General features: G+C 45.7%; 2 protein-coding genes across 13 annotated transcripts; one reads left to right on the top strand and one right to left on the bottom strand.

The window, feature by feature from the left end:
- Window positions 1-72: 72 nt before the first annotated feature.
- On the top strand, window positions 73-11,259 carry LOC139301832 (MAP/microtubule affinity-regulating kinase 3-like). Of its 12 annotated transcripts, XM_070925298.1 has the most exons (19): window positions 73-569; window positions 2,666-2,851; window positions 3,025-3,078; window positions 3,277-3,325; window positions 3,429-3,494; window positions 3,692-3,762; window positions 3,981-4,037; window positions 4,334-4,468; window positions 4,950-5,051; window positions 5,377-5,496; window positions 5,786-5,885; window positions 6,864-6,976; window positions 7,055-7,193; window positions 7,273-7,442; window positions 7,933-7,938; window positions 8,430-8,527; window positions 8,606-8,878; window positions 9,727-9,771; window positions 9,971-11,259. In XM_070925298.1, the coding sequence occupies exons 1-19, from the start codon at window positions 519-521 to the stop codon at window positions 10,338-10,340; spliced, it is 2,205 nt and encodes a 734-aa protein (XP_070781399.1). In that variant the 5' UTR covers window positions 73-518; the 3' UTR covers window positions 10,341-11,259. The 12 variants fall into 12 exon arrangements, with proteins under 12 accessions (XP_070781399.1, XP_070781398.1, XP_070781397.1 ...); XM_070925297.1 differs by lacking the exon at window positions 7,933-7,938; XM_070925296.1 differs by lacking the exon at window positions 7,933-7,938 and having other exon boundaries at window positions 8,606-8,905.
- Window positions 11,260-14,162: 2,903 nt separating this feature from the next.
- ckbb (creatine kinase, brain b) lies at window positions 14,163-23,923 on the bottom strand. Its single transcript, XM_070926265.1, has 8 exons — window positions 23,881-23,923; window positions 21,781-21,994; window positions 21,195-21,349; window positions 20,352-20,484; window positions 18,829-19,000; window positions 18,222-18,345; window positions 17,119-17,308; window positions 14,163-14,341 (listed from the first exon to the last, which is right to left on the bottom strand). Exons 2-8 carry the CDS (start codon window positions 21,971-21,973, stop codon window positions 14,163-14,165), a joined length of 1,146 nt encoding a protein of 381 aa, XP_070782366.1. The 5' UTR covers window positions 21,974-21,994; window positions 23,881-23,923.
- Window positions 23,924-27,760: the final 3,837 nt, after the last annotated feature.

The raw sequence follows: 27,760 nt of genomic DNA, 5'->3' as shown, positions 1-27,760 counted from the left end.
TCTCAGCGCGCTAGGTTGGACTAGTACTCCATCTTGGCTGTGGCTAGCAGAGCGGCTAGCAGAGCGGCTAACAGAGAACCTCTGCGGAGAGGATGAAGAGGCGCTAAACGAACCGAACTGCTGCTGAGCTGACGGAACAGGGACTGTGTCTCGGAACTGATCCGAACCAGAGACCAGCAGGCTGACCTGGACCCGCTCTAGTCCCAGAAACACACACACACACGCTCCTGGCTAGCCGGCCAACTTAGCCAGTAAAGAGGAACTGTTGCTCCGGTTCAGTTTGGATGTCTGTTAAAAACTGCCGGAAAAGAAACCGTGCCGTGCCGAGCCGAGCTGGGCCAGATAACCCTCTGGCCCTGTAGTCGTGACTGGAGCCAGTGATGCCGGGTTTTAACCTGCTCAGATAAAACCGACCTGAGGCTAAATCAGCCCGCTGATAGTCCGCTAAGTTTAGGCAGGTGTTCCGGGACGGACAGGCGGCTTCATGACCGAACCTCCCACAAACTGACTCGGGTAACATGTCCACTAGGACCCCCCTGCCCACTGTTAACGAGCGGGACGCCGAAAATGTGAGTTCACATTAATATTTAATTCTGTTTTAAGTTTTATTTTGTGTGTAGCTGTTACTTTAGCATATTCTTAATAAAGTTCACCAAAAGTCAAAACGTTACATGACCAAAACACACAAATGAATCTCCATCAGGAACCAGGTGGACTCATCGCGAAGGCTTGAATGGTTGGTTTAACTCATGGACTTATTAATGTGCGTGGACCCGTTAATGTGGTTCATGGTGTTTTTACACAGTTTCCAGGATGTGTGAGGAGGTTTTAGGCGTCACTGTGGCAAATGGGAGAACCACTTAAAAGTTCCGGTTCTCCTGGGTCGCTTAGATGATTCCAGGTGTCCTGGTAGACATTACAGTGCAGTACATGCATACATGAATCCTGTCCTGTTTTTTGGGTATTCTTGAGAAGTTTTGAAAGTATCTCAGACTTCCTTGATGTCAGGGAAGATGTTCAAGTTGATCATTAAAAGATTCATAGGGTTCTTCAAAGTTTTAAGGGTCATTGAGAGGGTTCCAGGCGTACAGGAAGATTGTGGTTATGGTGTTCCTACAGTCCTGAGGGCCACCTAGGGCCACTGAGGAAACATTCTCAGGTTTTGGGGTCTCTAAGAGGTTTCCATGTGTCCTGGAAAAGGTTCCAGTGGATCTTTGGAAAATGCAAGGGGTCCTTGAGGAGGTCCTGGTTTTGAGAAGGAATGAGAGACACTAAAATCCAAAAAGTACCTGAGAATATGTCAGTTTTCTTGGAAGATGTTATGGTGCTCCTACAGGAGAGAGGTCCAGGTGCTCTGAAGTCTCTTTATCTGGTTATTGTTTTCATGATGCCAATAAAACTGGATGAGTGGCAGCAGAAGCTCCTAAAGTTCAATACAGTTATATTTCTAAAGTGCAGAATCAGATCAAGTTACTTTCATATAGAGCAGGTCTAGACTGGACTCTTCATAATGTCAAAAGGCTCCTGAGGAGGTTGCAGGTGCCTTCAGTTTCAGGGGTCACCTGAGTGGGACGGTTGTCTGTGTTATTGTTAAGAATATTACTGTTAATGATGTTAGTATTAAGACTGCAGTCTGTCTATCTGGTCAGATGTGTCACTGTCTACCTGTCTGACTGAACCTCTGTCATTGGATGCTGCAGAGCTGTCAGGCGTTGTGTTGTCCAATCAGAGCGCAGAGTTTGGTGTGGGAGCTGTGATAGGTCCCAGGTGTCATCCTGACCGGTGGAGCAGATCTGTGTTGTCTCTGTGGCATCATGATTTCAGAGGTCCTCTGCTGTGAGTACCTGTTCTGACCTAGTTCTTCTGATCAGGTTCTTAGTTATTCAGGGCTCCAGACTCGGCTGACCCACCTGTCTCTGTAGGTGTCATGGTGTAGTGTACAGGCAGGTGTCGGGTGTAAAAACACATATTTGAGATACCCTACAGACCCAAATAAACGTTAAAACAGGGAACATCTTTGGGAATCCTACGATTGGATTCACAATCGATTCTCAATTGAAAACTGGTTCTTGATGAAAGCAGAGTGCTGTGTTATTAACGTTGTATCTGTGGATCCAGGTCCTTTCTTCACGTGACCAGAGCCGGCTGGAGTTCAGTAAAGTGCTGCAGACGGCTGGTCTCGTCTGTTATTGTCCACTAAGAACTTCACTTTCATCATACAAAGCTAATTAAGTTATTAAATTGTCTTCTTTGAGAATGAACTTCTGCACTGCCACCATTCAACAGTAATAATAGATTGTGATTTTAATCAAGTAAAAATATCATCCATTTTTTTGTTTTATGGTAAAAACAGAAAACATTTCAGAAATCTGGAAAGTACTTTTCTTCATCCTCTATGATAAGAAACCGAATATCTTTGAGTTTTGGACATTTGAAGACATCACGTTGGATTTAGGAAAATTGGAACGTTTATTTTTCAGTGTTCTTGGTCATTTTGTTGCCTAAACTAGTCATTGTAATATGAAAAATAGCCCTACTGTTGTGTTTCGGATCACTCTGAAAATGTTTTTCCTCTGACCGGCTGCTGCTGTTTATAGACGAATCCATCTAACAGATGAATGATCCACACTGACCGTGTGTCTCTGTGATGTATTCATTTTCCCAGCATACCTCAGTGGATGATGGGTGTGGTCAGGTGTCATCCCGCTCCATCCGCTCGGCTCGCTGTAAAAACTCTTCGTCCTCCGGAGACGAGACGCCGCACGTCGGAAACTACCGACTGATGAAAACCATCGGGAAGGGAAACTTCGCTAAAGTCAAGCTGGCTCGACACATCCGGACAGGACGAGAGGTGAGACAGGGCGAGGGGTGAGATGAGTCAGACAGACAGACAGACACACACACACAGTCATGTTTTGCTTCTCAGCTCAATAAAGTTTTGGGAGTTTGAATCCAGAGTTATCAGTTCAGTTATTGATACGCCTCCAGACGTTTAACTGTAAGTCATTTTTGTTTTCCTGAAAGGTGGCCATCAAAATCATTGATAAGACCCAGCTGAACCCCACCAGCCTGCAGAAGGTGAGACAGTCAGGTCCAGTCTGGATCCAGGCTCATATGTAACATATCTAATGAGTAGATGCTGTAAAAGTCTCCTGTGATCTCAGAACTGACCCTCTTTCACTGCTGGACACTGATAATAATGATAATGCATAACTATATTTAAAGATCAATATCAGAAATGTTTGTTTATTGTCTGTCTCTCTGTCTGTCTGTCAGCTCTTCAGAGAGGTCCGAATAATGAAGATCTTAAATCATCCAAACATTGGTGAGTAATGTAACACTCAACACACCATCTTCCTGTCTGTCTGTTTCATCTCTTCACATGTCTCTCTCTCTCTTCACCTGTCTCTCTCCCTCTGTGTCCACAGTGAAGCTGTTTGAGGTGATTGAGACAGAGAAGACTCTGTACCTGGTGATGGAGTACGCCAGTGGAGGTCAGTCACACCTTCATCTTTACCTTTTTAAAACTAGTTCTAACACCTAAACCAGGTTTAACTGTCCGAATGTGGATTCATACCAGGACCGTCTGAGGTTAGATCAGGTTTAAAAGCTTGTTTTCTGACCTCTGACCTTAATCCAGTGTCAGGTTCACTGTCACAAAGGTGACCTTCATTTCTGTGTGTGTGTGCAGGTGAAGTGTTTGACTACCTCGTAGCTCATGGGAGGATGAAGGAGAAGGAAGCCAGAGCTAAATTTAGACAGGTAACACACACATACACAGCTGTTACCATGGTAACACTATGGAGAGACCTGCATCCCATAATACAGTAGTGAGATGGATGGAGTGTTTATGAAGTATTTTATCTCACCGAAGTTTCAGCTTTTCTGTCTGTATCAGGTGCTGCAACACTGGTCTGAACCTGTCTGTCTGTCTGTCTGTCTGCCTGCCTGCCTGCCTGCCTGTCTGTCTGTCTGTGCAGATCGTGTCTGCAGTTCAGTACTGCCATCAGAAGCACATAGTTCACCGTGACCTTAAGGTAACACACTAAACTCAAATCTCAGATTTCCCAGCTGACATTAAACGCACCTTGAAAATACATTTACATCTCCCCTCCTCTGTCTCCTCCACCCCCCTCTCCTCTCTCTCCTCCTTCCCTCCTCCTCCTCCTCCTTCTCTCTCCTCCTCCCCTGCCCCTCCCTCCTTCTCATCTGTCCTCCTCCTCCTTCTCTCTCCTCCTCCCCTCCTCGTCTGTCCTCCTCCTCCTCCTCCTCTCCCCTCCTCTCCCCTTCTTACTCCTCCTCCTCCTCCTCCTCTACCCTCCTCCTCCTGCAGGCAGAGAACCTCCTCCTGGATGCTGACATGAATATTAAAATAGCAGATTTTGGGTTCAGTAATGAGTTCACTGTCGGTGGGAAACTGGACACTTTCTGTGGTTCTCCTCCGTACGCTGCTCCTGAACTCTTCCAGGTACTTGCACACTTTCACGATAATGATGTAACTTGTGTGTTGCCAATAGAGACGTACCTGTAAAGTGGTCCAGTGGTTCCTGACCAGCGGTTCATTGTGTTGTCTGGTGTATTTACTCAATCGTCAGGTTTAGCTCCTTCCTGACTGTCAAACACTAAAACATTTTTATTTTAGTTTGTCTTTGCAGCTTTCAGTCAAACCTTTAGATTAGTTTTTTTAAGAATTATTTATATATATATATATTTTACAGTAAACATCAACCTGTTAGTGCTCTCTGGTGGACAAACCCTGTTTCTAAATGATCTCAAACCCAGTTTGACATGTATACTTAGTGATCTGACATATACACTGATACATCTGTGAGATTTATGTTTAGTACTCAGTTACTGTGGAAGGTATTTACTGTAGTTAGTAGTCAGTTAGGGTTAGGGCAGTAGGTGAGGTGGGCATAATGATGTTTGTGTAACTGTGTGTGTCTCAGGGTAAGAAATATGATGGTCCAGAGGTGGATGTGTGGAGTCTGGGTGTGATCCTCTACACCCTGGTCAGTGGATCTCTGCCATTTGACGGACAGAACCTCAAGGTCAGTAACTCACAGATAGACAGGTTAAAGGAACATGTGGAGTCCCTCAGGGGAGGGGTTCAGATGGATATCTCTCCAGAACAGAGACAGGTCCAGGAGGTGGTTAGCCTAGCTTAGCACAGAGACTGGAAGCAGGGGGAAACTGCTAACCTAGCTGCATCAAAAGAGGAAAAATCCACTTTCCAACAATTCCAAAGCTGTGTGATTTAGAGGAGGACATACAGAACAGTTGTACTGTCCTTTAAAGGACAGACAGGGACAGTGTCTGTGGTCCTGCAGTGCGTCTGATGTCTGTCTGTCTGTCTGTTGGCCTGCCTGCCTGCAGGAGCTGAGAGAGCGAGTGCTGCGTGGTAAATATCGTATTCCCTTCTATATGACAACTGACTGTGAGAACCTGCTGAAGCGTTTCCTGGTGCTGAACCCGGGGAAGAGAGGAACGCTGGAGGTCAGGGCACATCAGCAACACACCAGCTGTTAGTTAACCTTTGAACACACCAGCTGTTAGTTAACCCTTGAACACACCAGCTGTTAGTTAACCCTTGAACACTTCACCATGGTTAAATACATCCTGGACATCATGTTGGTGTTTGTGTTATATATCAGTCCTACTGTAAGAAGGTTGGAGACAGCAGGGTGGTTTTCAGAGTCAAAGTTTTCCTTTAACAGTGTTTGGTTGATCAGTTGATTGGTTTCACTGTTGTTTTCTGAATGTTGTCTGAATGTTTCCTCGGCAGCAAATCATGAAGGATCGCTGGATCAACGCAGGCTCTGATGAAGAGGCACTGAAACCCTTCATCGAGCCGGAGCTGGACATCAGAGACCAGAAGAGGATCGGTACACTCATATTTAAATACGTTATTTGGATCCTGCAGTTACAGTACAAGTACACAGGTTACATACACACCTCTGAGCTTTTTAATATCACTGATCTGCAGTAGGCTTGGGCGGTATCTGTTTTTTCATACCTTCCTGACATTGAAAATCATTCCTTCGGGATTTCTAAATGCCCTGGTATACTGTGATACCTTGATACCGCCCAAGCCTAACGGCTGGACCACAAGTCCCCCCTCTACCTGGTTGTGAAGAGGCATGTAAATTGTAAGTGTTGTAAATTGTATTCTTTTCATGCCTGTGACATATTCTACAGATAGACACTGAGACTGTAGTGAAATGTATGTAATGTTGCAGGTATGATGTCAATATGACTATAGACAGATTGTTTTCACTGTATTTTTGCTGAGAATGGTGTGTCACGCTGGAAAAAATAGGCCGCCAAAATAAAAACCGAGAGGTTCTACAACTTCTGCACAGTGACAACCAGGGACTGGTCCTGGTCTAGTTCATCACCCTCCAGAAACAGCAGTTAAAAAAAACTCAAGGTCCTCTAAAGCTGGGCTCAGACTACAGGACTTTTATATTCCTAACCGATTTTGAAATCGGTTGCATCAGGTACAGATGTTCTTACCAGATAATCTGGGCCGAACATCAGTCCCAGACCAGATTTCTCCTCTAATTGTCTGGAGGGGTGAATTGAGGATAGATCGGACTCCTGTAGTCTGAGCCCTGCTTAACTTCTTTGTTCTAGATCTTGAGTGTATCATGTGGTCCTCATCAACAGATTGACTTTGCTTAGAACTAGCAGATGTTCAAACTTCCCATAAATCAGTCAGAGCCCCCATAAATGACCAAACTACTTCTGAATCAAACGCTGGTACCACTTCCTGTTCTGCGCCCAGCTGTCAGAACTGTCAGCAGCCAATCAGGAGAGAGCATTGATAGCTGCTCAGCCTCTGTGTGTCTGTTGTGTTTCAGACATGATGGTGGGGTTGGGTTACTCCAGAGGGGAGATCAATGATTCGCTCACCAAGATGAAGTATGATGACATCACAGCCACCTATCTGCTGCTGTCACGCAAGGCTGCTGAGGTTAGAGATGGTTACCATGGTAACAGCAGGTGTATACCGCGGCTGAGCAGCAGTGATAACAGTGCGTTTGCATTTCAGGTGGAGGTGAGCGACTCTTCGTCCTCCAGCAGCGTCTCTCTGCTCAAACCTCGTCCGTCCAGCAGCAGTCAGTCTCCTGCTCACCTCCTCAACCCGCGCTCTTCCTCCTCCTCCAAACAGAGGAGGTACAGCGACCAAGGTACACACCAAGACCAGGACCAGGATTTAATCCAGATCACCCTCCCCCTCCTCTCATCTCTCCTCTTTCTCTCCTCCAGTGTGTCCACCCTCCTCGGCTGCTCCTCACCCCAGGAGGAATCAGACAGCAGCGTCAGCAGAGGGGGAGGTGAAGCAGGAAGCGGAGGGAGGCAGTCCGCTTCTGGGGAACGCCAACAACCCCAACATGGCCGACATCCCTGAGCGGAGGAAGACGTCGGCCACGCCCACCGTGAGTCCACATGTCAGACAGGTGAACTCAGGTGTGAAGTCTGTAGACTTCTTATCAAAATACCTTAAAAAGTAAAGCACTACATGGATTATAGATTATAGATATGATCTTCAGGTATGAGAGGTGAGAATAAGCATCTACTAATAACTAATCTAATTCAAATATCGCAAAAGGTTTTTACGCTTGGCAGAAATGGAAATGTTGGTTCGACTGGAGCTCTTTAGTGACATCATCTCGTCGTGCCCTCTTCTTCTGTGGTGGTTTAATGGCAGCAACTGGAGAATCACCTCAATCAGCTGTTTATTAGACCACCAGCTGTTTATTAGCTCCACCAGCTGTTTATCAACTCCTATTCTCACAGCAGCAGTGGATAGAAACAAGCAGCAAGTCAGGTTTCATTTTAAGATTTTCTTGAAATTCTGGTAAAATGTGCACTACGTTAGGAGGGAAACTTAGCTTCTGTCTCTGTCTCACAAAAACAAAAGAAGAGTCCAGTGTGTCTTTCCCTTGATAAAGCTTCATCACCTGGGGCCGGTTGCACCAGTTAGATGTACACCAGGTGCAGTCAGGTTGCCTTCATAAGTAGGCATGCACAGTGTCCTTGGGCTTTCAGATCTCCAGCTCCACCCACTTGTCCAAATATGGTCACTTTTGGTTCCAAAATACCAAAATGGTGACCAAACTCAAGGCTTCAAAAACCAATGGGTGACGTCACGGTGGCTACATCCACATCTGTTATACAGTCTGTGGCTTACACTTCAGCTGGTGCAGCCGGGCTCTGGAAACTAAACTAACAACCAGCTTTATTGTGATAAAGCTTTTGTGAAGAAGAAGAAGGATGAATATATATCATGTCATCAGGGACTAATGCAGTGTTCACACCTGTTCTGTTTGTCTGCAACAACCTCTGTTGTGTTTTCTTTGATACAAATCTGAAAACCTATGAATTCAGTGTGTGTGTGTGTGTGTGTGTGTGATCTCTCTCAGAGTGGATCATCCAGCATGTCGAGGAGGAACACGTATGTTTGCAGTGAGAGGAGCTCAACAGACCGGCACGCTGTGATCCAGAACGGCAAAGAGAACAGGTGCGAGTCCACCTGTACACCACGTGTCCCACTGATCTAATAATGAGTACCATGTAACTCTTTCCCCTCTGCCTTCAGTTCAGCCTCCACCCCCCCTCAGAGGTCAGTGGGCGGAGCCTCCACCCACAGTGTCAGCAGTGGAGCAACTCCTCCTGACCGGCTGCGGTTCCCTCGGGGGACGGCAAGTCGCAGCACATTCCACGGAGGTCAGCTCAGGGAGAGACGCACCGCCACCTACAACGGTCCCCCCGCCTCACCCAGCTTGTCACATGACGCCACGCCTCTCGCCCAATCACGAGCCAGAGGATCCACCAACCTGTTCTCCAAACTCACCTCCAAACTCACACGCAGGTATGCCAACACAAGGCATCATGGGAGGTTGACACAGGCGTGTCCCCGTGTAGACAGGCATGTCCTTGTTTGCCATTGTTGTTTTGGTTATTGTTATAATTCTCTTCAGGCCAGCCAATCAGAAAGCAGTATTTCACTTTTTTGGGTTAATCTGTCTTTGAACATGAACCTCGTGCCCACCTGCAGCACCTGAGCAGGTCCACCCCCCCCCACCCCCCCCCTCTGTAGTTGTAATGTATCGTGATCAGAAGGAGGATCCTGGTTCTCCAGCTGCTCCTCAGCTGAAGGAGTCGAAGCCTCGCTCCCTGAGGTTTACCTGGAGCATGAAGACCACGTGTAGACAGGCGTGTCTCTGTGTAGACAGGCGTGTTCCTGTGTGCACAGGCGTGTCCCCGTGGAGACAGGCGTGTCCTCATGTAGACAGGCGTGGAGACAGGCGTGTCCTCATGTAGACAGGAGTGTCTCCGTATAAACAGGCGTGTCTCCATATAAACAGGCGTGTCCCCGTGTAGACAGGCGTGTCCCCGTGTAAACAGGCGTGTCTCCGTGTAAACAGGCATGTCCCCGTGTAGACAGGCGTGTCCCCGTGTAAACAGGCATGTCCCCGTGTAAACAGGCGTGTCCCCGTGTAGACAGGCGTGTCCCCGTGTAGACAGGCGTGTCCTCGTGTAGACAGGCATGTAGACAGGTGTGTCCTCGTGTAGACAGGCGTGTCCTCGTGTAGACTGGCGTGTAGACTGGCGTGTACACAGGCCTGTCACAGTGTAGACCTGAAACTTGAAACATTTGTTCTTCATCTGCTCATGAACACTTGAACTTATCTTCCTTCCTTGTGTCCTTGCTGTCAGAGGCATGTCCGAGGTTGAGAGGAACGGGAGACCTGAAGGGTCCAGGTGAGTCAGCAGGATGTTTTTGCCATTGTCGTTTTGGTTATTGTTATAATTCTCTTCAGGCCAGCCAATCAGAGACCAGTATTTCACTTTTTTGAGTTATTCTGTCTGTGAACATGAACCTCGTGCCCACCTGCTGCACCTGAGCAAGTCCACACCCACACTGATACTAACACACAACCCCCCCCCCCCTTCTCTGTAGTCGTAATGTATCATGTGATCAGAAGGAGGATCCTGGTTCTCCAGCTACTCCTCAGCTGAAGGAGTCGAAACCTCGCTCGCTGAGGTTTACCTGGAGCATGAAGACCACATCCTCCATGGAGCCTCAGGACATGATGAGGGAGATCAGGAAAGTCCTGGACGCCAACAACTGCGACTACGAGCAACGTGAGCGCTTCCTGCTTCTCTGTGTCCATGGAGACGGACATGCCGACAGCCTCGTCCAGTGGGAGATGGAGGTTTGTAAACTGCCCCGCCTCTCGCTCAACGGGGTCCGCTTCAAACGGATTTCAGGAACGTCCATCGCCTTCAAGAACATCGCCTCCAAGATCGCCAACGAACTCAAGCTTTAGGCACAGACAGGTAGAAAGAGAGAGAGAGAAAGACGGGCTGGGTCAGAGAGAGAGAGAGACTGGTTGGGTCAGGTCAGAGAGAGAGAGAGACGGTTCAAGTCAGAGAGAAAGATAGAGATAGACGGGTCAGAGAGAGACTGGTCGGGTCAGAGAGAAAGAGAGAGACAGGTCAGAGAGATAGAGAGAGACGGGTGAGAGAGAGAGAGAGATGCGTCAGAGAGAGAGATAGAGAGACGGGTTGAGTCAGACAGAGAGAGAGAGACGGGTTGAGTCAGACAGAGAGAGAGAGACAGGTCGGGTCAGAGAGAGAGAGACGGGTCGGGTCAGAGAGAGAGACAGACAGGTTAGAGAGAGAGAGACGGGTCGGGTCAGAGAGAAAGAGACGGGTCAGAGAGATGACATCATATCACCTCTGATGTAAACGTGTGGTTGTGATGAAGGCGATGATGTCACTGTCTTCTCTCTCTCATTAAAACTCTGCTGTCTGTCTGTCCGTACGGGGTTTCCCTCACCTGCTCCCAGCACTGCAGGGGCAGCTCCACATCGCACTGAATGAATGGACATGGCTGACTGCTGCAAAGGATCATGGGACTTGGAGTCCTGCGTTATGGAGACGACACAGGGACTGTTCTGCTGTGATGTACATTTGCTTTATTTTGAAAGACCCTCTGCAGTGACTGAGCTGCAGGTGTTTTAGCCCCGCCCACCAGGTAAATAAGAAGGTGGGCTCAGAATAAAGGGGCGGAGCCATGTTTACCCAGGCAGGTTGGTGTGTAGTCGTGAATGTAAATAGTTTGTCGGAATTCACCTGGTTTATATGTTGATTTGTTTCCTGATGGTCAGCTGATGGTCAGCTGATTGTTGTTGTTTGTTACTGAACCTCAGGTTCACCTGAGTCTCATTAAACACCTTGAACACAGCACAGCGTCCTGTCTGAACTTCCTGTTTGAGTGACAGTAAACTAAAGGAGCCCAGAGGGTCCAACATGAGCATATCAGGTAATGAGATCATTAGTCGTGTTGTCATGGTAACATGCTCTGACATCATGCACACGTGGGCAACATTAACCTCACGAGATGAAGGCCACAGACTGCAGGACCCAGGGCATGATGGGAAACGCCTGACTGTCACCTGATAAACAGCTGATTGGCTCTTAGTTTTGACCACAAACACCAATATAATATAAAAATGTTTAATGCTACATATTCGACTGTTGATCTCGTGATGCAACGAAGGTTTAACAAGCATTTTGTGTGGCTGATATTAATAGTAATAACAATAATAATAATCTTATTGTAGCACTTATCAAAATGAGCAAAGTGCTTTACAGGGCAGACATGAAGAACAAATGACAGAAGACAACGTCAGACACACATTTCCACACAAATATATAATATATATAACATATAAATAAATCAATAAATAATGGTTATAAGAAAGTCTCATTACAACTTGATGACATTTGACAGCCAGAGAAGAGGAATATTTTTAGTTTAATAACGATTATTATAATGTGAAGAGACAGAAAACAGAGTGTAATACGTCTCACTGAAGGACACATCTGTCTGCAGCTGTGAGAACGTTCAGTCTCTTGAATTATGATTCTCTGTCGCTCTCACTCTGTCTCTCTATCGTTGTCTCTCTCTCTGTCACTGTCTCTGTCTATCTCTCTCTCTGTCTCTTTCTCACTCTGTCTGTCTCTCTGTCGCTCTGTCTGTCTCTCTCTGTCTCTTTCTCACTGTCTCTTTCTCTGTCCGTCTGTCTCGCTCTGTCGGTCTCTCTCTGTCTCTTTCTCACTGTCTCTTTCTCTGTCCGTCTGTCTCTCTCTGTCTGTCTCTGTCTCTCACTCTGTTTCTGTCTGTCTCTGTCTCACTCTCTGTCTCTCAGTCTGTCTCTCTGTCTCTGTTTCTCTCTCTCTATCTTTGTCTGTCTGTCTCTCTCTCTGTCAGCCTCTGTCTCTATCGCTGTCTCTCTCGCTCTGTCGCTGTCTCTCTCTGTCTGTCTGTCTCTCTCTGTCTCTCTCGGTCTCTTTCTCACTGTCTCTTTGTCTGTCTGTCTCTCTCTGTCTGTCTCTGTCTCTCACTCTGTCTCTCTGCGGCTGTCTGTCTCTGTCTCTCTCTGTGGCTGTCTCTGTCTCTCTCCCCTGCTGCTGCCACCCCCTGATGTGGTCCACTTGTCTCCAACAAGCCTGTGATAATGTATGTCCTGGACACCAGAAAAAGGTCTGTGTGTCTATGAGTGAGGCCCGGAGCGGCTGAGCTGCTGGAGGCTGGACCCCTGGAGTTTAGGACCCTACAGAATGTGTTCTGGTTGCTGCTGACACGGATCCCTCTGTCGTTGATGGACGATCCAAGTTTGTCTGACTTTGCTTTAATTTGATTCAGGTTCAGAGCTCCAGGAGGGATCCTGTTGTAGAGGTCATTAAAAGATATTTTTTTCAAATAGTGCTAATTGTTGTTTCTTTGTAGTTGCTTTGTAGTTTCTGAACCGGTTTCTAAACAGACCCTGGCCTGCTTTGTAGTCTGAAGTGTTTCTTTTGTCTGAGAGTTTCAGTGTTCATGAAGTAGTGATGCTCATGTTTTCAGGTATGACAGCTGAGAGTTATTTACATAAATATCTAATAAAACGAATAAGAGGATGTTACAAAGACTGAAGTAACGAGTCAAAAAGTTTCTACTTTAAAAGCGTCATGAAGTGATGAGTATTAACACAAACATGCTGTTAATATATATATTTAACAGGAAACTTCAAATCTCTAAAAAACAGCATGTGATTATTAATATAAACTCCTCCTCAGGTCCCTAAATGCCTCAGACCTCCTGAACAGATTTCCATCGTATAACTTCAAATGTTATTATTTTATTTGATATATGATGAGTAATATAGTCCATCCGTCCATAGCCAGCGACTGTGTTTTTACACCAATAAAAGCGATTTCTGGTTTTTGGTTTAATTTCTATTCCAATTGTTGTCAATTTGTAGATTGATGTTTCACATGAAAAACAAAATGCTTTGTTTATTTGTTTATAATGTTATCAGACAGGACACCAACTCTGTTATCAGATTTTATAAAATACAATCAAATAATGATGTAATGTTCTAATATTTGATTTCAACTGACCTTTCTAACAAAGATTCAGGTCAGGTGGTCGTTATTGATCCTCCCGCTGAGTTCACAGACGTGACACGAGAAAACATCTGCTGACACTAACGTGTTCAATGTTTTTCCAGATAAAACAAATAGAATCAAAGATCTGTTCTGAACATCTGCAGTGAACCAAGTGACATCACGCAGGTGTGAAACAGGCTGCATCACCTCAGACACACAAATTAAAAACACTAGAGAGCAGCACACTGCAAATAATGACATGAAGGGAGGAAAAAATGTGATTTGACTTTTATGTAGTTGAATTGTTTTACAGATTTGAAGAGAAAATAATGACATTTATTGTTTTACTATTATCATTTATTTTGTATTTCTTTGTTAAAAGATGGGATCTGGTCTTGTCTCTGTATCTGAACTGCGTGTGTATGTGTTGAATGAAGACAGGTAAGCAGCAGGTGTTTAGTTCGGGGCCACACAGACTTTATTAGATATATCAGGTGTTAGATGGTTCCAACAGGTGGAGACAGGAAATAGAAAATCCTTCACATGTTGGAAGACTGAACTCTAACTGAGCGGCTCTAAACGTCCTGCAGCTTCAGGACGGTTACTTAGTGATTACAGTGACAGGAGAGGGTGGGGGGGTTAGTGAGGGTTGAGGAGGAGGGGGGTGAGGGGGGAAGGGGGGTGTCAGAGGTCAGAGGTTACGGTGACACAGTTCACTTCTGTTCAGGCATCATGTCATCGATGCTTTCTCCAGCCTCAAGACGTTTCTCCATGTCCACCAGCAGGTTGACTCCGTCCACCACCATCTGAACCAGCTCCACCTCCGAGAAGCCCAGACGGTCCGCGTTAGAGATGTCAAAGACTCCGCCCACCGCCGCTGTGTCCACGCCACCTGAGAGACACACACAGGGAAAGGTACATTTACCTGTCTGTCTTCCCGTCAGTCTGTTTACCTGTCTGTCTGTCTGTCTGTCTGTCTGTCTGTCTACCTATCTGTCTACCTGTCTGTCTGTTTACATGTCTGTTTGCCTGTCTGTCTGTTTACCTGTCCCTCTCTTCTGCAGCCTCTTCAGGATCTCTCTACACGTCTGTCTGCCTGTCTACCTGTCTGTCTGTTTACCTGTCCCTCTCTTCTGCAGCCTCAGCCTCTTCATGATCTCTCTACCCGTCTGTCTGCCTGTCTACCTGTCCCTCTCTTCTGCAGCCTCAGCCTCTTCGGGATCTCTCTACCTGTCTGCCTCTCTGTCTGTTTACATGTCTGTCTACCTGTCTGTCTGTTTACCTGTCCCTCTCTTCTGCAGCCTCAGCCTCTTCAGGATCTCTCTACCTGTCTGTCTACCTGTCTGTCTGTCTGTTTACCTGTCCCTCTCTTCTGCAGCCTCAGCCTCTTCAGGATCTCTCTACCTGCCTGTCTGTCTGTTTACATGTCTGTCTGTTTAAATGTCTGTCTGTTTACCTGTCCCTCTCTTCTGCAGCCTCAGCCTCTTCATGATCTCTCTACCTGTCTGTCCACCTGTCTGTCTACCTGTCTGTCTGTTTACCAGTCCCTCTCCTCTGCAGCCTCAGCCTCTTCAGGATCTCTCTACCCGTCTGTCTGCCTGTCTACCTGTCCCTCTCTTCTGCAGCCTCAGCCTCTTCGGGATCTCTCTACCTGTCTGCCTCTCTGTCTGTTTACATGTCTGTCTACCTGTCTGTCTGTTTACCTGTCCCTCTCTTCTGCAGCCTCAGCCTCTTCAGGATCTCTCTACCTGTCTGTCTACCTGTCTGTCTGTCTGTTTACCTGTCCCTCTCTTCTGCAGCCTCAGCCTCTTCAGGATCTCTCTACCTGTCTGTCTGTCTGTCTACCTGTCTGTCTGTCTGTCTGGTTACCTGTCTGCCTCTCTGTCTGTTTACTTGTCTGTCTGCCTGTCTGTCTGTTTACCTGTCCCTCTCTTCTGCAGCCTCAGCCTCTTCATGATCTCTCTACCTCTCTGTCCACCTGTCTGTCTACCTGTCTGTCTGTTTACAAGTCCCTCTCCTCTGCAGCCTCAGCCTCTTCAGGATCTCTCTACCCGTCTGTCTGCCTGTCTACCTGTCCCTCTCTTCTGCAGCCTCAGCCTCTTCGGGATCTCTCTACCTGTCTGCCTCTCTGTCTGTTTACATGTCTGTCTACCTGTCTGTCTGTTTACCTGTCCCTCTCTTCTGCAGCCTCAGCCTCTTCAGGATCTCTCTACCTGTCTGTCTGTCTACCTGTCTGTCTGTTTACCTGTCCCTCTCTTCTGCAGCCTCAGCCTCTTCAGGATCTCTCTACCTGTCTGTCTTTCTACCTGTCTGTCTGTTTACATGTCTGTCTCCCTGTCTGTCTGTTTACCTGTCCCTCTCTTCTGCAGCCTCAGCCTCTTCAGGATCTCTCTACCTGCCTGTCTGTCTGTTTACCTGTCTGTCTGTTTACATGTCTGTCTGTTTACTTGTCCCTCACTTCTGCAGCCTCAGCCTCTTCAGGATCTCTCTACCTGTCTGTCTGTCTGTCTGTCTGGTTACCTGTCTGCCTCTCTGTCTGTTTACATGTCTGTCTGCCTGTCTGTCTGTTTACCTGTCCCTGTCTTCTGCAGCCTCAGCCTCTTCAGGATCTCTCTACCTGTCTGTCTACCTGTCTGCTTCTCTGTCTGTTTACATGTCTGTCTACCTGTCTGTCTGTTTACCTGTCCCTCTCTTCTGCAGCCTCAGCCTCTTCAGGATCTCTCTACCTGTCTGTCTGTCTGTCTGTCTGTCTGTCTGGTTACCTGTCTGCCCCTCTGTCTGTTTACATGTCTGTCTGCCTGTCTGTCTGTTTACCTGTCCCTGTCTTCTGCAGCCTCAGCCTATTCAGGATCTCTCTACCTGTCTGTCTACCTGTCTGCTTCTCTGTCTGTTTACATGTCTGTCTACCTGTCTGTCTGTTTACTTGTCCCTCACTTCTGCAGCCTCAGCCTCTTCAGGATCTCTCTACCTGTCTGTCTGTCTGTCTGTCTGTCTGTCTGTCTGGTTACCTGTCTGCCTCTCTGTCTGTTTACATGTCTGTCTGCCTGTCCGTCTGTTTACCTGTCCCTGTCTTCTGCAGCCTCAGCCTCTTCAGGATCTCTCTACCTGTCTGTCTACCTGTCTGCTTCTCTGTCTGTTTACATGTCTGTCTACCTGTCTGTCTGTTTACCTGTCCCTCTCTTCTGCAGCCTCAGCCTCTTCAGGATCTCTCTACCTGTCTGTCTGTCTGTCTGTCTGTCTGTCTGTCTGTCTGTCTGTCTGGTTACCTGTCTGCCCCTCTGTCTGTTTACATGTCTGTCTGCCTGTCTGTCTGTTTACCTGTCCCTGTCTTCTGCAGCCTCAGCCTATTCAGGATCTCTCTACCTGTCTGTCTACCTGTCTGCTTCTCTGTCTGTTTACATGTCTGTCTACCTGTCTGTCTGTTTACTTGTCCCTCACTTCTGCAGCCTCAGCCTCTTCAGGATCTCTCTACCTGTCTGTCTGTCTGTCTGTCTGTCTGTCTGGTTACCTGTCTGCCTCTCTGTCTGTTTACATGTCTGTCTGCCTGTCCGTCTGTTTACCTGTCCCTGTCTTCTGCAGCCTCAGCCTCTTCAGGATCTCTCTACCTGTCTGTCTACCTGTCTGCTTCTCTGTCTGTTTACATGTCTGTCTACCTGTCTGTCTGTTTACCTGTCCCTCTCTTCTGCAGCCTCAGCCTCTTCAGGATCTCTCCAAACTTCTCGTGCTTGCTGACGTTTGGCAGTTTGACATGGACTCCGGCTCTCAGTCCCGTCCCCAGGTTAGACGGACAGGTGAGGACGTAGCCCAGGTGTTCGTTCCACATGAACTCGTGACCTCGCTCCTTAAACAAGGCCTCGATCTGCACGAGAGAGAGAGAGACAGGTGGTCAGGTGAGATAGTTCCAGGTCCTAAGGCCTTCTTCTTAATGATGTCATTGTGTTGTCGTTCATAGATATATACACAGTGCTCTCTCATTGGCCGCTGCAGTTCAACACAGCAATGCGTCAACGCAGCCTCCTAATTGGTTTCGGGAAACCACGCCTCCTGATGATCAGTCTATGAAGGCAGGAGGTCGATCCATATTCAATCAAAACACGTTCTCTCATGTAGTAACAGAAATGTTATATAATATTTGTCATGAACTACGTCATTAGTTTCTAAACAATTTCCTCACTGCATTGTAAAATGGCTGCCATGATGTACATTTATTTATAATTTTGGAAACAAATAACGACTTCTGGCAGGTGTCACAATTCTGTTATTAATGACAGTGATAATGAATTATTAATAGACATTATTTACAGACAGAGTGCATCAGCTGTGTAACAGGAAGGTGAAGTTTTCTTTGTAGCATCAATTCATAAGTTGCTTTGTTTCATGAAACACAGTAATATATCGAGTCACAGAGCTGATCAGCGTCTTACTGATATATTATTTAATAATAATGTTCATCTTTGTTTTCTTTACCTGACATACGTTAGCTTCATTTAGTATCAGGACAGTCACTTTATGTTAGCTTGAAAGGATTACTTATTATTCAACACATCCGTAAAATATTGTAAAATAACTTCTCACCTATGAAATATTAATCCCTGTTGCTTCTCTTTGACATTCAGGTCTGACATGTTCTACTATTTGAACTGGCAGAGTCTGCTCCAAGATGGCGGCAGCAGAGACGCACCTCTTAAACCGGACGCAGCAACCGTTATGTGGTTGTCGTTTAATAAAGACGACCTGTTCTGGAAACAGGAAGTGAGTGTGCAGGTGTTCACCTTGGTGAGTCCAGTGCAGAAGCGATTAAACACCTCCCTCATGTTGCCTCCTTTCTGCATGCTGATGACACGCAGGTGATCCTCCTCGTTCACCCAAACCAGAAAGGTCTTGTTGTCATTGTGCCTGCAGGCGAGAGCGAAGGGTGAATCACAGGGAGACAGGAAGCTGAGACGCAACAAGAAGTCAGTCAACGACTGTCCAACCACAACACGTATGTCTGTCAACACCCATCCATGTATTGTTGATTCAAACACCGGATTATTCCAAAATGCTGTCTCAGTACTCTGCAATACACGGACTCTGGGTCTCAGTACTCTGCAGTACACGGACTCTGGGTCTCAGTACTCGGACTCTGGGTCCCAGTACTCAGACTCTGCGTCTCAGTACTCTGCAGTACTCTGCAGTACTCTGACTCTGCGTCTCAGTACTCTGACTCTGCGTCTCAGTACTCTGACTCTGGGTCCCAGTACTCAGACTCTGCGTCTCAGTACTCGTACTCGGCGTCTAAGTACTCAAACTCTGCGTCTCAGTACTCAGACTCTGTGTCTCAGTACTCGGACTCATTATTTACACCTGGTATCTTAGCAGGTCAGAGGTCGTACTGACCAGATGCCGCGGCCGTCAGGCCAGTCGCGGGCCATGCCGGACGCCAGCAGAAGCGGGGAGACGGGCTTGTCGAACAGGAAGTGGTCATCGATCAGCTGCTGCTGCTCCTCCTCCGTCATATTCTTTAGAGCGTAGTACTTCCCCTTTAAGTCTCCGTCCAGGATGTCCAAACCTGCAGCGCACACAGGAGGTCAGATGTCAGACGTTACCGGGGGTTAAAACCCAACGTCAGGACTGTCGGGTTAGAAAAAGGCAGGTTTACTGCCTGAGAGGCTGAACTCAGGGTTCTGATTTTACAGATCAATCAAACTCAGGTTCTAAAGGTGGAGACAGAAACATTTGATTCAAAAATGTTCCTCCTGCAAATGATCACCTTATACATTGAAGAGTTTCAAATTAAAGGTATGATTTTTATCTTACAGGTCCAGCAGAACCTGATATTTAACTGTAAATACTGATTACACAGTAAATGTTAAATTATTAAACTTTAAATGAACTGAACGCGTCTTTTAGTCGGAATAGGTCAACTTAATCGATCACTTGTCCAACATTAACTATATTAACCACTTTTCAGCTCTCAGACGTTCATGTAGTGAAGAAGCACTTTGTTTTTAGCCTGTTAGTAGCTCTATCCATGCTACTGTCTGCCTGTCTGTCTGCCTGTCTGTCTGCCTGTCACACTAAACTAAGATGGTGAACATGGTAAATTTTAGCATTGTCATTGTGAGCACATTAGCATACCGATGTTAGCATTAGCTAGCATGGCTGTAGACTTTTGTTTTCCATTTTATTTTCAAATCTTTCCATTAAAAAGAGAAATTAGCAGTCTGTCCGTCTGTGCTGCTGCTGCTGTCAGACAGCAGGGGGAAGCAGAGGGTCTGGTCTCAGCCGGTCCAGTTCAGTCCAGTTCAGTTCACTTTAGTCTCATTTGAATATGAAAGAGGAGGTTTTGGATTCAGTGAGCTCTCAGCCTCATTAAGAGTCTCAGCAGGACGACACAGAGCTCACAGTTATATAACAGTTTGATCTGCTGCTGCATTCACTGACACGCTCACTGAGGCATGACGGGAAAATTTCTAAATAAAGACCGGCCTCTTTCAGGTCCTTTTACATAAAACTAGACTGATGGAAGAGTTTGTTCCTCCTCTGCCTCAGTGACTCAGCAGCTCCATCATCAGAGTGTCCCTGAACGCACCATCAGAGAGTGTAAACTTTTATAGACTGAAACTAACAAACAGATCAACAGAAAACTGACAGATGATATAAAACAGACCCTGTGATTCCTTCGGATTCTTACATTTTAAGTCGAAATTTTACATATAAAGTACACGTATCCCCTAATATTTTGTATATGATAAAACGGAGAACTTCATTTTGATCAAATGGTTTCTGTGTTTTGGCCTTTTAGATCAGAGAAGGAAATATTTAGAAGGAGTGAGCTGAAACTTGTGCAGCAGTGTAGTTCAGCTCTCTGCAGGCAGGGGGCAGACTGGCTCTGCAGCAGACAGGAAGTGATGTCATACTTTCGAGGGAGAGGTTTTCGATGGCACGGCGTTCTCCGCGGCTGCAGTGTGGCGGCAGACAGAAGCCACGGATGCTCCGACCTGTTCGAACCCGAGAGCTCAGAACGTAGTTTGGATCCAGATCATCTCCACCCTGAAAACCAGCAGAGAACAAATAGATCAGTAGAAATCACAGTAGAACCCAAAAGTCTCATCAGCACTGACTGAAACTATCAGTCCTGCAGGCTGTAAGGGTTCAGGTCTTGTTTTTCATACATGGATCACTGAGTTTAGTTGTTGATGGTTTGACATGGACCTGGATTATTAAACTCTTTAAAGACTACTTAAAATTTACATTCACCGTTATTATGTTTTGTAGCATCATGCGGTTTGACACTTCATAGAACATGCTGATGTTTAGCAGGTATAATGTTTACCACGTTCACCATCTTAGCTTAACGTGTTAGCATGCTAACAGTAGCTAGTTAGCAGTAAACACAGAGTCCAGCTGAGGCTGATGAATGCCATCAGTTCTGTATTGTATTGGACACATGAACATGTTGACCTGATGATGGCGCTAGATGAAGAGTCAGAGGATCACCAGAGTTACTACAGTTCATCCTGAGGGGACCATGAAGGTCTGAACCACATTTCATCATGCCGGTCATATGTAAGTTAAGTCACATGATCAGAACTCACAAGTCATACAAGTATTGATCATGATGTCGACTCTCTTGCTTGAGTGGTCAGTTTGTTGTTGTTTACCCGCTGGAGTCAGATCAGTTTGTTGTTGTTTACCTGCTGGAGTCAGATCAGTTTGTTGTTGTTTACCTGCTGGTTTTAGGTCAGTTTGTTGTGGTTTACCTGCAGGTTTTCGGCGTTCAGGTCCGTCTTGTGTTTGTCTGATGGTTTGTATCCTCCGTGGCGGTCTTCGATCACCGGGTCCAACAGCTCTTTGAACACCTCGTACGTCTCCTCGTCTCCAGCGACGCAGCCCACCGTCATGATGAACGGGTGACCTGCAGGGACACAAAATGGCCAATCATTTCCTCCTTCAAAATAAGTTTGTTTTACTTTGAAGAGACTGAAATCAAAAATAGGTTTTGTGTATATTTTGACTTCTCTATATTTTGGTGTTTTTGTGTTATGTGATTTGATTTCTACGTTGAATTGTGGTGAAAATGCCGCTAAATGAATGAAGTTGGAGTGGATGAGGAGGTTGATGAGGAGGATCAGGCAATCAGACAGGAAGTAAAACTATCGTCACGTCCCTGAGGGGAATTAACCTGATCTAAAGAGTCAATCCGATTAAAGAGTTTATCATCAAGCAGCAGCTGAACTCCAGAACAGAATGTCTCGATGTGAAGGTGACAAACAACACCAGGAGTTACCTGGTCTGGGGGAAGTTACCTGGTTTAAAAGAGGTGCGACCTGGGTTGAGGGTTGTTACCTGGGTTGTCGACGCCAGTCTGGATGAGGTCGTCCAGGGTGAATCCGCTGGGCGTCTCCTTGTCCCTCAGGTTGCCGTACATTTCAGGTGTAAGCACCTTGGCCATGTGGTTGTTGTGCTGGCTGAGGTCGGGGTACTCCTGCTCTGATGAGTAGTTCATCTTCAGCTTGTTGTGGGTGTTTCCAAAAGGCATGATGACGTCCGGGCTGCTGACCTGGGAATAGTTAAAAAATATATCAACTAAGAGAACAAGAAGAAAAGTAAAAACATGTGATGCTGGTCATTTATTTATCATCAGATATGAACATTTATTGACAAGAAGATATAAACAAGACTTTTAATAAACTGAATATGGCCACCATCATTTAATACAGCCTGAAATATTTATATATATAATAAAATATTTATGTGTTTCAGTTCAATGTTTTTATGTTATGATTCATATTTTTAAAGAAAGAATTAAATTAATAAAACAAGATGTGACAAATGAAGAAACAGATAAATATGTTTTATCTGTGAATATATATAATATAGACATTCTAAATGAGGTTTCGCTGTCACACACTTAGACATCAATTATCAATTATTAATTATAATTATTAATTAATAACATTTTCTCAAGTCCAAAAGCAATCCTCATCTCACATTAAAATATATGAAAAAAAAAAAAAAGTATAAAATGAAACCAGATGATAAAACTCACAAACTGGTGGAAGAATGGAAATACTACACTGAAATACTCCATCATTAGTAAAAGTACTGCATTTCAAATCCTACTTCTGTAAAAGTACATAAGTATGATCAGAAATTAAATATGATCAAAATGTACTTATTAAACAACAACTGGACATTAATAAACATATGATTTGATTATTACTGACCATTAACATGTTGTTTTATAAACTATATCATATTTATTAAAGCTGTCAGTCACTGCAAGTACTGCAGTACACAGTACAAAGTAAAAGTACCTCTAAAGTGTACTGGAGTAGATGTACTTCGTTACTCTCCATCATTGATTCATCAGAATGTTTTCAGTCAGAAAAGATGAATCTGACCTCAAATCAGAATGAGAAGCTGTTTAATGTCACTGATGACTCATCATCAGATATACAGAGCAGACCCCAGACCCGGACCGGCCCGGTTCGGATCAGGAAACCCTTGAGGGGATCAGTCTGAGTCTAAACCGGGACTCAGAGGCTGATTATGAGTTGCGGGAGGCCGCCGGAGTGACGCAGCAGCACGGCGGGGTTAACCCTTCAGAGCGCGGCTCCTGCACCGCGCGACACCCCGGTCACCTTCAACAGAACCGATTCTAGCGAACAAAACCGGGTTCTGTTCTTTCAAATCGGCACTTTAACGGGTTATTTAATTGGCTGGTGAAAGATCAGCATGAATGACGCTGCAACGGCTGAATAACGGAACTCAACCCGGTATCATCCCGTTAAAATAGAATCAAATATTAAAATAATACAGACGTGAGCATGCGCAGTAATTTCATTAAATTTACTAATAATAATAATTGAACGTGTTTAAAGACCCGCAGCGTCTCTGCTGCTCCGCACTTTGTCCTCATCAGGCAGATTAAGGCTTTTCACGCCTGACTGGATTCAAGGTGGATTTATTTCAGGGCCCTTTTGTTCAAAGCTGCACCTTTAAAGCATCAAATAATATTTACAGATGAATCCTGCTGATGGGAAATGTTTTATGCACGAGACTGAAGAAGATTCAGGAGAGAAACCGCAGATCAGTGTTTGTCCGCTGGTGACTGCGCAACACCTGCAGACAGGACGGACTGCAAGGTCGTTTGGATGCAGAGAGACAGACAGGCGGCAGATAGACAGGCTCTCTGCAGCTCTAAAGCATGCAGACAACCAATAAACAACCAGTAAACAGCCGGTAAACAACCAGTACACAGTCTGTGTGTCTGTCTGGCTGCAGCCGTCCTTTGTTCCTTTAACCCACCGTCAAAGTGAGACCCACTGATTTGTCTGATCACCGGAGAGCGCGTGCCTCTCCCCGCATGATAAACTGATAACCTGATGTTTTGATGAGTTGATCAGCAGTGTTGTGATTGGTCAGGATTAAAGGTGTTCCTACCTGTCAGTTCAGTCTGCTGTGATGTGGTCTGAAGCGGATCCGGTGCTGCTGCTGCTGCAGATTAAAGCGGGTCTCAGCCTTTTATATCCGCCCCCTGCTCCTCATTGGCTCCTATTTACAGTCCATTCATTCCATTGGACAGAGCCCGCTGAGGGTCAGGTGATCAGACTCTCTCGCTCTCTCTCTCTCTCTCTCTCTCTCTCTTTCTGTTGTCGCAGGTTCAGCTCCTGCTGCAGTGCCTCTGAGCCAAACAGTGGTTAGTTCACTGTCTGTAATAACTGTGGGACAGTCGAGTGTCTGCGGGTAGTTCACTGTCTGTAATAACTGTGGGACTGTCGACTGTCTGCGGGTAGTTCACTGTCTGTAATAACAGGGAGACAGTCGAGTGGTTAGTTCACTGTCTGTAATAACTGTGGGACACTGTAATAACTGTGGGACAGTCGAGTGTCTGCTGTCTAATAACAGCGAGACAGTCGAGTGGTTAGTTCACTTGGTTTGTCTCAGGTCTGAGGTCAAAGTGAATTTATTGCTAGTTTTGATTTTACTATCAAAAGAAAAGAAAAAAACGAGAAATCATCAGGATGTTTATTGTAAAGAAAACAAACTGTCCTCACATCAGTCCTCTGCTCGGTCCAGGGGGGTGGAGGAGGTGGAGCAGGGGTTTGTGGTGATGAAGCAGTTTCTCCTGCAGCTTTAAATTATTCATCACCTACAGGAGACTTTGTGTGTGTGTGTGTGTGTGTGTGTGTGTGTGTGTGTTTTTGTTCCATCCCAACACGACAATAAAAGTCTAAAACGATGATGAACTATAAATCTGATACACATCTTAAATATGAAATCAAATAACGTCTCAAAGACTGAGAGACTTGACGTGGTTTGTGTTTGACCTCCATCAGGGTCGGGTGGTGGTTGTGAGGTTTATTGTCCCTCATGTGGTGCCGTACCTGACTGAGGGTCAGTGAGTTGGTGCTGCAGCGTGTTTCCTCCTTAAAGCTGCAGATTACATAATCTACTTCCTGCTGGATTAAAGCTCTCAGATCACACAGAGGAACATGGGGGGGGGGGGGGGTATATACAGTGATACTGGTTAAACGTATTAACACAGGAAATAAGCCCCGCCCCTGCACATATCAGTGGGTGGGGAGGTCTACTGAACTCTACTGAATTTGAAAGAGACCGTACAGAGATCTACTGGATCCACTACTGGGCCATGCAGAGATCTACTATATCGTGGGGTCTACTGAAATCTAAATAGAACGACTGGTATCCAGTGAATCCAAAAGTGATAGTGGACTATAAAGAGACCTTTTGGGATCCAGTAAAGCCTAAAGAGATCAAATGCTATTAACTTGACTGTAGAGAGACCCACAGGAAGCTACTGGATTCTTCAGAGATCTACTTAAATGTACTGGACTATATTAACTTCTAAATCTACAAGATCCATAGGAGATCTAGTGACAGCTGCACTGCATTTAAAGAGATCAACTGGACCGACTGGGTTCCACTTGATCTAAAACGATAAACTGGTGTCTGCTGAACCCTAAATAGACTGATTGGGATCTAATGAATCCTAAAGAGGCCTACTGGGATCTAGTGGACTCTTAAGAAATCAGCTGAAATCTACTGGACCACATGGAAGTCTGCTCTAATAAACTGGACTCAAGAGAGATCTAGTGACATGAACTGTACTCTACTGGATTTTAAGACCATCAACCAGAATCTACTTGATTCTACAGGTTTCCACTGGACTATAAAAATATAGTGATCTAAAGAGATCTACCAGGGTCTAGTCACAACAGTGAGGGAGACAACAGGTGAAGTGAAGGCAGGATGATTTCAGTGATTTAATGCCACAATGAAGGTACAGGCTTATAGGCAACAGAAATAAGAACATCTATTGTGCCCGCGCAGCTCCCCCAGCCAGCCAGCCAGGTAGACAGGCAGATTGGCAGATTCAGGTACAGGTTAGGGTGCAGTGTTCAGGTTCAAGAAGTGATTGGAAAAGATCTAGTTAAAACACAGACTACCCACAATGCCTCAGTGCTGCTGAGGTGTCATGTGATTTTTGTGGTCCACAGGAGGAGAATAAAGACCTGAGTGTTTGTGGAGTAGTTAAACTAGCTAACTGTATATAAAGCAGTTAAAACAAGCTAACTGTATATAAAGCAGTTAAAACTAGCTAACTGTATATAAAGCAGTTAAAACTAGCTAACTGTATACTAACTGTACTAGCTCCACCTCGAGCAGCTACAAAGGTAAAAAGCTGCTCCAACATTGATGTATTAATAATCTAATAATGTCAGATAGAATCAGACATCAGTCACAGGAGACATTTTACTGCATGAAGCTGATAATACTTGTGTATAGTAAAGGATCTGAGTCCGTCATGTTTCATCATGACGCCTCCTGCAATGCAGCACCTTCTGGTTTCGAACCCATCTTATTATTAATAACAGTAATTTATTAACAGACGGTGGGTCTCTGAACGTGACTCTGACTGACTGTCTGAACATGTCGTCGACAGCAGCAGGAGGAGCTGATGCAGACGTTCAGGTGATGAGAACTGAATACAAACCAGATACACCACCCCTCCCCCACCTGTCCCACCAGACCCTCCCCCCTCCTTCCTCACCTCCGCACCCTCAGCATGTAGAGAGGATGCAGTCCGACTCAGCACTGAGCACTGCCCCCCCGTCCTCTCGTCCTTGTCGTCTCTCCCAGTTAGGTCATGAATAAATGAGAGAGGAGGAGGAGGGGGGGCGAGGAGGATGGGGGAGGGGTGGGGGCGGTAAATATTTCTGTCAATGCTTGTCAGGAAACCTGGTATCTCCTGATATCTCGTCGCTGTCACTATGGAAACCCAGTATGTCCCAATATTAGAACCCTGTATCTCCCAGCTGTCAGATTTCACTCAGATGAAAATCCAACATCTCCACACTTACGGGGTTCTCAGCTGACTGAAGCAGTGACGAGACCTCACCCTACACCTGCCTGCAGCCAATCACGGCCCTCCTCAGCCTCCTCCTCCTCCTATTGGCTGAAGATGTCAACAGAGCTGTGCGGTTCACGTGTAGTAGCAGCAGGTCAGCGAACGTCTCATGAAGAGAAGAACCTGAACACAACCCGCAGATGCAAGACAGATTCTTTATTATCAATAATAACACCAATACAATTAATAATAAAAACAGAATCATAAAATATGAATATGAGTAATCAGTAGAACCATCTAACAGACAAAACATAAAGACTACAACGTACCCCCCCCCCCCCAAGGTTACAGCTCGTGGTTACATCTCAAACTAACTCTTCTATTTTTCTATTTTGTTATTCCGTGTATGATAATGAGATTACTTTTTCAAAGACTAATAAGTGATTAGTAACTGATTAGCTCCCAAACATTGTTTGTAATCAATCATTCTGAGAGCGACAGCAGCCGCATCCAATCCTGTGGCTTACAGTTTGGTGGTGGGCGGGGCTTCACTTTGGATCACTGATTGGATCTTATTGATTGACAGACCTAAAGATGTAATGTTGTTAATAGCAATATTATAGTAAATATTAGACTAATAAGAGAATTGACATTGTAAAGAGATGAGGACATCACTTCTCTGCAGGGTCTTTGAGTCGTGGATCTGAATGTTAAATAAAGTTTTGTGTGTTTGAGCAAAGCCTGTTGGCAGTCTGCAGACGCAGCATTCACTGTCTGCTCGTTCATTTGGGCATCAGACCTCTCTCAGCCTCTTGGCAGTGCCACCGCTCTCCCAGGACTAGTTACCAGGCAACCAGCAGCCGGCGGCCATGACTGCTTTGTTCACCAGGAGACTGAAAACTGAAGAAAGAAAGAAAGAAAGAGAAAGAAGAGAGTGAAAGACGTCTGACC

This window comes from Enoplosus armatus, chromosome 19 (genome assembly GCF_043641665.1).
Source record: "Enoplosus armatus isolate fEnoArm2 chromosome 19, fEnoArm2.hap1, whole genome shotgun sequence".
Taxonomy (NCBI): domain Eukaryota; kingdom Metazoa; phylum Chordata; class Actinopteri; order Centrarchiformes; family Enoplosidae; genus Enoplosus; species Enoplosus armatus.
The sequence above is the reverse complement of the archived record's forward strand: the minus strand, read 5'-3'. Positions and strand labels throughout refer to the sequence as shown.